The 9,622-nt window shown below is 34.3% G+C and overlaps 1 protein-coding gene across 1 annotated transcript in view; it reads right to left on the bottom strand.

The window, feature by feature from the left end:
- The window catches only part of LOC116852879 (programmed cell death 6-interacting protein), a 48,145-nt gene that overhangs the window by 4,538 nt on the left and 33,985 nt on the right, over positions 1-9,622 (bottom strand). Inside the window, exons 2-9 of the mRNA XM_032833635.1 lie at positions 5,719-5,834; positions 5,322-5,449; positions 4,868-5,146; positions 1,522-1,623; positions 1,127-1,349; positions 944-1,067; positions 691-868; positions 285-446 (exon numbers count right to left, since the gene is read on the bottom strand). Of these exons, the coding sequence (XP_032689526.1) occupies positions 285-446; positions 691-868; positions 944-1,067; positions 1,127-1,349; positions 1,522-1,623; positions 4,868-5,146; positions 5,322-5,449; positions 5,719-5,834 (1,312 nt within the window). The remainder of the gene's footprint in view (positions 1-284; positions 447-690; positions 869-943; positions 1,068-1,126; positions 1,350-1,521; positions 1,624-4,867; positions 5,147-5,321; positions 5,450-5,718; positions 5,835-9,622) is intronic.

Raw genomic sequence — 9,622 nt, 5'->3', positions numbered from 1 at the left:
TTTTTTCAAATCAAAATAGTGCAAAAGCACATGTCGAAAAAACACTTTATCGCGTTCCATTTTTCACAAAGCAAAAGAAATTGTTGTTTAGGAAAATAATTGTGTATGCTGACTGAATGTTATCGAGAAATGTCGAAATTAATCACAAACTACCTGTTTCGTTAGTAATGACTACTAGAACTGTTTGCATTGCCATCTAACATTTGCGGGCGGAAACTAAGTTAAGGTCCTAATACATACAACTGCAAACAACCATCCATGATCTCTTTTCCTAAAAAAATTACCTTATCAGCAGCAACTGCGTTATTAATAATCTCACGATATTTTTGTAAATTGACAGTAAACTGTTCTGTCAAGCGAGAACTTGGTATTCTCTTCCAACGTTCTTTGAATTGATCTCGTAGTTGATTATCAGATTCACGTTCTTCTTGCAGCATTCTTTCAGACTATAAGTAAATAAATAAATGTATTAACAAGACGCGTATACAAGCACCTAGGCACTTGTACACATACATGCGCGGCTATATCCCAGACAGCACAAATGTCTAAAATATATCTTAGAGACATCTTGAAAACATCTGAAGCAAATAGGATAACATTTAGACGTCTCTTGGATATCTTTTAGATATTTATGTTGTATAGAATATATACACGTGTAATATACAAAATAGCTTTAAAGAATATTTTTACCTCGTCCAGAAGTTCTTTATTACGTTGCAACAAATCCGGCAATTCTTTCATGGATGCTTCCAAAGCTCTTATTCCACCTGCATCTCGTACGTAACACGCTTTTTCTAAGAGCGATTGAGGTATTTCCGTTCCACTAGTGTCTTCTATAGCTGCTGGTAGATTCAAACTTGCCAAAACGCTGTACACATACAATTGAGTGATTAGTTACGAAACGTTGACAACTTGACAATAAGTTGTTATTTTACGCATGTACCTATTTAGAAGTTGAGTCATTTCACGTAAATTCGAAACTTCGTAATTGACAAGTTCATTACGACGTGTTTCATAAGCTGACAATGCATGGTGTATACCAACAGGCAGTAATTCAGCAAAGAGGTCTATAAACATATATATCACAATTTATTTTATACATGAAAATAAAATCATTATCACAAACCTTTAAAATTAGAACTGAATGTTTCAGGAAGTGGAAGTAATTTGGCGACAGTAGCTTTTCCTATCGCTTCCAAATTCTTGACGTCTGGAATTCTTTCATGATATATAAAATCATTATCCTTCTTCACTTCCGTTAAATTTCTCTGTGCTTTGTTAGCATAGTCTTGGAATAAATTAGGCTTGTTTGATCTCTCTTGAGCAGCTTTGAATAGCTCCACAGCATACTGAGAATATTAATATGCTACTGTATAATCAATAAATAATATAACATAATAAATAATATAATATAAATAATATTATTTAAATAATATAGTAATAAATAATATAAATAATATAATAATAAATTAAATAAATTTACAAGAGATTGCAGTGGAATTTTACTGATATTGTAATTACCTCTAATCTGGCAATCTCTTCTCCAATCATTTTATTGTTTTTGCATACAAGCGACTGATAATACTCTGACATAGCACGATAACCAGCTTGTTTACCTGCTATCTATAATAATATTTATATTTATAATAATAATGTATACGCAAGTATAAATGAAATAAATACGTTTCAAGGATCTTTTTACGCCCGGTCTTTCATTATTTCATTAACCTATATTTTAGACTGTAGGACTGTGACACGTAGAAAATTTAAGCAATAAAATATAAGCAGTATAAAAATTAACCAATCACAGTTAATAATTCTTTAACCATAGTAAGAATAATCGATTATCGATTATTATTTGGATAATTTGGTAAGAGTTCCGTATCCGACCCTCCTCTGATTTTAGTGAAATTTTTGCTACGTACACGTAGCATTTATTAAATATAGTCGAATGTCACAAATGCGGATATGCGGAAACGTCTTATTTCCAAGATATTGCAACCCGAAATATTTTGTAATTATGTGATTATATAATTTCTTAGATTGCTATGTAAAAGAAGACTAGAATTTGAAAATATCTTGCTAATATATTTTATTTTATTAATATCTTATAAAATTATAAGTGTTATAAGTTTGTGTGTTATAATAAAATATATAAACAATAGAAATATTAAATATATAAACAAAACAAGAGAAAATATACAACTATTTTTTTTTATAAAGGATAAGCGTTTCAAATAGCACAAAGAAAATCTTCAAAAGGATCTATATTAGTTTTACGAACAAATCGCCGTCATTGATATTCAACATAATAATTGGCAAAATATTCGTCATTTACTAATCTGCCACGAAAAAATATCCGCATTGGTCGCCATACTGATTCGATGCGATTTGTATGAATTCCTTTTGCAGTAATATATTCTTTCTTATAACTAACTGTCTGATGCAAATAATGATAATCATACTGAGACAATGCACAATATGCCTTCCAATAATCAGTTCGAATTATAGTACTAGGAGCCACATAATTTTTAATAAGAGGAACAAGTATTTGTTCTCATTATTAGGACATATTTCAAGACGAAAGTCTTCACCCTCGATCATTTCTAAAAGCCAGTCCCAGCCAATACAGATTATCCAAGAATATTCCGGAAAATGCTATAAATCGTCCTAGAGGAATATTCTGAAATAAAGATTCTAATAAATATTCTGAAATAAATATTCTAATATTGTTATAGGAATATGAATCTTCTCTGTAATGGTACTTGAAATATTCGTAATTGAATAATATTATGTATTCTGTATGGAATATTATTCGAATGTGATTTTTGAAATATTCAAAAATCTTGTATACTGGAATATTCGGAAAATAATCTTGTAAGCATATGTGGTACGGGATATACTCATTTTCATATATTGAAAAGTTTGAAGGAGCTAATTGAAAATTTTTACTCTGTACTAAATTCGATACATTAATAAAAAATACTTTGAAAACGAAAAATACTTTGAAAGCGCTCAAAGCAAACGACACATGTACCATTATAATAGTCGTTCTCATCAGTTAATAGCAATGGCTCAGTAGGTAAGGCAAGTTCCTCAAGAACTAAAGATCTCAGGTTCGAGTCCCACTGGAGTCAGCGATTTTTTCCAAGCAAATTAATAAATGGAATTAATTAAATGAAATACCATTATAAAAAGATTGCAATAACATAACTAGAATCACATTAGCAACCACAACAAATATTCTAGAATTAAAGATCTTCTTTTTTATTTAACAACTTTTCTAACAAACTTTTTTCAAATGTGTAGAATATTCCTCGATCGAAAATTAAATCATGCATAGAATATTCTATGAATATATGTGGGAATATTCCCGATGAATATTATTAGAATATTTAAGATAGTATCCTTTTGAAAACAAAAATATTCCCAGAATATTTATCTTCTTAAAAGAACTTTCTACGAATATTCAAATCTTCCTACTGGAAGATCGGAAGATATTCCAGGAACGAATTTGTGCTGGCTGGAAGTGACTTTCTACACATCGTCTACGATGATATTTACGACGTCCAAATTTAGCTTCGTCAACTTGTACAATTTTTTACTGGAACTACCTATTAAACTTTTATTTATTTAGAGGCCAATATAATGATCAACAATGACCTCTCGACAATAATTGTACTAATCGGCTACAGTTTCCCTAGAAATTGTGGCATTTTCACGAACAACTTCCCTTATTGCATCCTCGTAACTTAGCTTTGACATCCACGTATATATTAATCGAATGATAATTTCAATGGGTAATCGATACCCATCAAACCAAATATTATATAAAGTTCTTCTCCCACTATAGATGAGTGAGAAATTTTAAATTTAGGAGGATTGCAGAATTGACCAAAATAATCACGATGTATATAGGATGTCATATTCACTTGATGACGCCGACAAGTTATACGGCTGAAGTAGTTGATGATCTTGTGCACATCGAATAGCTGTATCTCTATCTAAAACGGCATACCGCTCAAAATAATGCCAGCTTCAATTAGTTATTGTATAAGTTAAGTAGTTAATAAAATAATCTTTATATTCAACAAAAAAAAATTATTCGAATTCTACTTATATATCCAACTCCTGCTGATTCACTTCTCTACATAAGCTTTATAACGAACTTCTAGGCCTATTCTGTAACTTCTAACGACAGTGCTGTTAAATAACTTTGAAATATTTGTTTACTTTTGTATGTTTATATTTCTTTTTGTATGTTTATGTTTATATTTCTTTATATTTCTTATATTTACATCTATTTGTTATTGTGCTAGTACACTTCAATATATAATAAATATGTGAAGACCTTTGTACAAAGTGAAAACGTAACTGATATAACGCCTAAATCTTTCGCCTTATTAAATTGGTCAGTCTATTATACTAAAATACCAGATTCAAAAAAGATTAACAAAGATCTCTATGCAAGGTGTAAACGTAACGTCCAAATTTTGCCCTATTAAATTGATGAGTTCTTTGCTTTTCTACGATATTTTTCATTATCTCGAATATCGGTTAATATAAGAAAAAGGGAAACGAAGTTTCTCGTCGAATAATTAAAATTGAATTTCTCGAAAATGAGACGTTTCCGCATATTCGCATTTGTAACATTCGACTATATTTAATAAATGCTATGTGTACGTAAAATTTCATTAAAATCGGACGAGAGTCGGATACAGAACTTCAGCCGACAATTTTCATACCATTTAACTTACTATTTAAGTTTTACTTACGTCTTATTATTTAAGTTTTTGTATATACCACGGCCTAAAATCTAGACCACAAGTTAATCGGAGAATAAAAAACCGAGTTTTAGTCTACTAACCAGAGGTACCCATTCTTTATCCCAAAATGCACGAAAGATTTCTTTCTGAAACATTTTTAAAGCAACCGCATACAATTCTTCTGCTTGTGCCGCTAATTTAGCGACAATACCGTCTTTCATAGAATCATGGATTGCTTTGTACACAAATATTTCTTGTGCTTGTGCGAGCATTAATGCACTTAACGCGCCAAGCGTTTCTGGACTAATGTCAGGTGTTGGTTCTTGTTGAATTGCTATCATAACAGCTCCTTTCAAGAAATTAAATATACTAGCCGATTGCTAAAATAGGAAGAAATTAATCAATTAAAGCATAATCGATGTGTTAAAAATCCCAAATAGCACTAGATGTTCTGAAGTCATTCTGAAGCACTCTCGAAGCATTTTAGATACGTTCGGGATGATTGTGGAATATATTGTGCTATTTGGAATGTTATTAATATGTAGAAAAATTAACCTGAAATAATTTAGCCGCCAACTTTAATCCTTCGTCACTGTCTAATGATTGCATAGCAGCTACCGAGCTTTGCAAAGCGGCGATATTGAAGAGAACGCATACTTTTTCATATGCCAATGTACTAATTGCTGTTAATAATAATAATATGAATTCAATAACGTAAGCTATAGCTATACACTATTTGATTAAACTTTATATCACTTTTATCTTATGTATTATTTTGTCATGCACTCTTTGTTTAAAAATTATGATAAGTCTTCTTGTAGCGCTTTTCTATTGAATATTCAAATGTTGAATGTGTAATAATTTAAGAAATTTCATGATTGTATGTAACAAAAAATAAGGGTAATGGGGATAATGTAATAAAAGATAAAATTGTTTTTTTCTAAATACTTACTTAAACTAAGTTTTCCACCAAAAATTGTACGATCAAAAGCATCTTTCCATTTGAATGGTATTTGCAATTCATGAGCTGGGATTTTTCCTTCCAAAGCACATAACTGATCATAATAACTATAAACAAACACATACATACAAGATATCAGTACAAGATTCAGTACAAAATATCAAATAAATCGTAAACTATTCAAATTCACATAAAAAATATCAGTATAAAACGAAAAATATCTCGAAAAATATCCATTTTTTGGTAAATCTACTCGAATACTTTTATACGCAGAATAATCAGAAGAATTAATTTGTTAGAAAAACCATGTTTCCATATAATTTTAATAAAAAAATTTTAAATGACTTTAAAATCTACATATTTTTATTCACAAAAGAATCATTGTCACTGCGTTACATCTCCTTTGAAACTATAAAACTTTTGTATACATTATTTTGTTATATTGTTTGAAATAGTAGAAATATTTGACGTGGATGGTTATTGCCCTATATTGTATGCAGAGTGTCCCAGACTATCCTCCGCATATTTTGGGGAAATATAGAATTGGTCGAGATGGACGGTATAGACAAAGTCCATACCGTTTTGAGATTGTAACAACCGTACTCCGCGGGCCGGTTGTTGTCGGTACCAAGGGATTATTTGCTCGCCGGAATCCGGGTTCGTGAAATAAGACAACGCGGATTGTAATAAATAAAAATAACAAAAAGGTTTATTGGGCCTTCGTACAGAGTAATCGTGTGTTAGTGTACAGTTCTCCTGGGCGACGGCGCCAGTTACCGGGTCGCGGTTTCGGTGTGCCGCGGCAGTTAAGACGGTAGGCGGAGCGTATAGCGCGAAGGCTAGACTCACCTCGGATATTCGGCAGGCGGTCGCGTATTGCGGTTCGGCGGTCGCGATTCGTGCGCGGCTCGCGTGGTCGATCGTGGGGACCGCGCGGTGTCGGCGATATCGAATCCGTGTCCCAGCACGGCATGTTTTTGCATTCTTGGTGGAGACGCGCTCGCTTGCACGCCTGTGTCGCAGGTGACGAGATGGGGAATGAGTAGTCGATGTATCGGCGTATTCACCCCCGATCTCGCCCGTCGAGAGGCTAAGAACAAGGGTCGAGAAAGCTCGACAGAGCGCAGCTAACGTACTGGCTTCGGTCCTTGCTCGCGAGAATGTGATCCTAGGTAGACTGAGGAGACAGATACGAGTCGGTCGTAGGCCTTGCTCTCCGCTGTGTAGCATCGAGTTTGGTTGACGGTCCGGATCGGTCTGGTCCTGATTAATTCGGCGTCGCGGATTATATACTCGACGCCGCTTTGTCTCCGCTCGCTGTGCACGTGGTTGTCGCGTGCCCGTGGCGCTCGTTCTTGATCGATTCTTTTGTGTTATTGCTGTCGCGTTATCGCGTGTTCTTCGCTCGCTTTGTTTCCGCGTATTGTCTGACGTTTACGCGTGTTGTGTAGGCCTTACGGCGTTGTTGGCGCAACGCGCCGGTGCACGGCCCGACTGGTGGTCGGTCGGGCCGGATTAGTGACGATGTCAGTGTGCATCGTCACAAGATATTCGCAATAATAACTAAGAAATTAATTGTAAAAAATTAAGGAAAAACGCACGCTGAATGGTTGAGGAAAGAGTGCTTGCGGCCTAATAATATAGCGCACGGATGTCGATACGCGGTGATTGGAAAAACGACGCACCATTGCCTATACTTATATTGCTGCGCTCCTACTGGCACGGTGCGGCAAGATGTAGGATCATAGCGATATGTCACGCGCTGATATTTGCTTGCTATATTACTGGATCGCGAGCGCTCCTCCCTCAACCATTCAGCATACGTTTTTCCTTAATCTTTTACAATTAATTTCTTGGTTATTATTGCGAATATCGCAAAACAGTATAGGACTTTTATGTTTACCTCGACCAATTCTACATTCCTACAAAATATGCGGAGGAGAGTTTGGGACACTCTGTATATATATACAAAGTATTTCTTAAATACTGTCCAAAGTTTTGAGAATTGATTTTTAAAGAGATTTTATGAAGAAAAATTGGCGTAAACACATTGTAATGGACGGTTTACGGTCGGATGATGCTCGCCGGTGTTCCTGGGATTCGGAAAGCGAAAGTAGGTTTCGTTGAAACAATGAAATTCTGTTTGTCCAAGTCGTAGTCTTTTAATCTGCTGTGTCAGGTATTATATACAACTAGATAATTTTATGCTTATCTCGTTCGTTGAGACTGTTTACATTTGTTGAGCGTTACCCCTTGTGATGATAATACGATTACAACGCGATGCTGTGTTCGCTCTGTATATTTGGCGGTCTTTTACTTTAAGGCTGCCGACATTTTCTCATTAAAAAAGTGGTTTTTTTTTCTCAAAAGTTTTTCTGTATAAGTAATATATACATGGCGTAGAATTTTGAGATTTATGTAGAGCCACAGTGGCTTTCCCGGCCAACACACAGGAAACACACGATGAAATATAAGAAATTTTTATTTTCTAAAAAATAATGTATTTGGGGATTTTTGGTATCGCTGATACCAAATTTTGAACATAGATTTACGAAATATCGAGTCCTAAACGCAATATTGACAATATAAATAAATATAAACGTATAGATTTATGCAGTTTTTTTTGTTTGGTCTTTTAAATGTTTAATTTTTGTATTTTTTTTTATTTTTTTGCTTGTTTTATAAGTTTTTGATTTTTTATATTTTTTTGTATTTTTCAACATTTATATCTTTTAATACATTTTATGATTTTTTTTTATGTTGACTATTTTCCGTAATTATGATAAAATTTCTTTCAAATGATAATTTTTTGAAAGCAAGGTGTTATACATAATGGAGCATTACAATTAGTGCATATGTTTCGGCGACGTAAATGCGAACAAGCCCGAAGGCACCGGAGAGACACGATTTGCGAAGGCTACATACACACATATATGTTTGATACATTTAGTATTTAAAATACCACTAAAAATAGTAATATTTTAACCCACACTCAAAAGCCATCAAGTGGCTTTCCCGGGCTGCGTTCGAAAACGACACTCGACGTACTCTTCCTTTCTTTTTATCTCACTCTTGTATTTCGCTCACTACAACGCAACAGGTACACTTGGGTAATGTTTCCGAACGCAGCCTCGGCAGTCTAAAGATTAACTCGATGCTCTAAGTTGAGACGTGCAGATGAATGCGGCGAGAGGCGCTCTACATCCGAACACAAATATATCGAGTAGAGCAGATTTCAAGACTAGTAGCTAGATAATAATGACTAGATAAGTTTTTTAGCCAGTCATTAGCTCGACTGGCTAAATATTTTTACTCAGGGTGCAAACCCATGCAGCGGAATAGCGGAGCGCGGAACGAGAGCGGAACCAATCACGAGCGTTCCGCGTTTTTCAGCAGTTTTTAGCGTAATCTGCGGAATAGTTTTGTCGCAGACTGCGTAACATATGCATACTTCTATCATACAATAGACGTAACCTCAAATTAAGAAAAACAAATAATTTAGCTGGCCAAGTTTATTAATATTCAGCACAACATAACCGCTGTGCCATGAATTTAACAATGGATGCATAATATAATGTATAGTAAAAAGGAATCCATTATTTTTCCAATAGATGGCTTAGTAATGTGTATCTCGCGTTGTATAAGTACGATCGGTTTACACTAGATGGCGTTAGAAAGATAAGATTTCGTACTAAAAAAAACGTCTCAGACAGTTTTGTGATTGTTTGACTCAGTATTGTTTGAGCGCGCGTCAAAGATAGACACCAGAAAAAAAAAGAGAAAATACGCCATATTTTACAGTTTTTCTTCGATAAAGGCGAAAACGCAAGCCAGGCGGCTGAAAATGTGAATAGTGTTTATGGTCCTGATACTGTGACAGCCAATCACGCGCAAT

The sequence above is a fragment of the Odontomachus brunneus genome, unplaced genomic scaffold (assembly GCF_010583005.1).
Source record: "Odontomachus brunneus isolate Ranch 3 - 2012 unplaced genomic scaffold, Obru_v1 Obru_scaffold_260, whole genome shotgun sequence".
NCBI lineage: Eukaryota > Metazoa > Arthropoda > Insecta > Hymenoptera > Formicidae > Odontomachus > Odontomachus brunneus.
The sequence above is the reverse complement of the archived record's forward strand: the minus strand, read 5'-3'. Positions and strand labels throughout refer to the sequence as shown.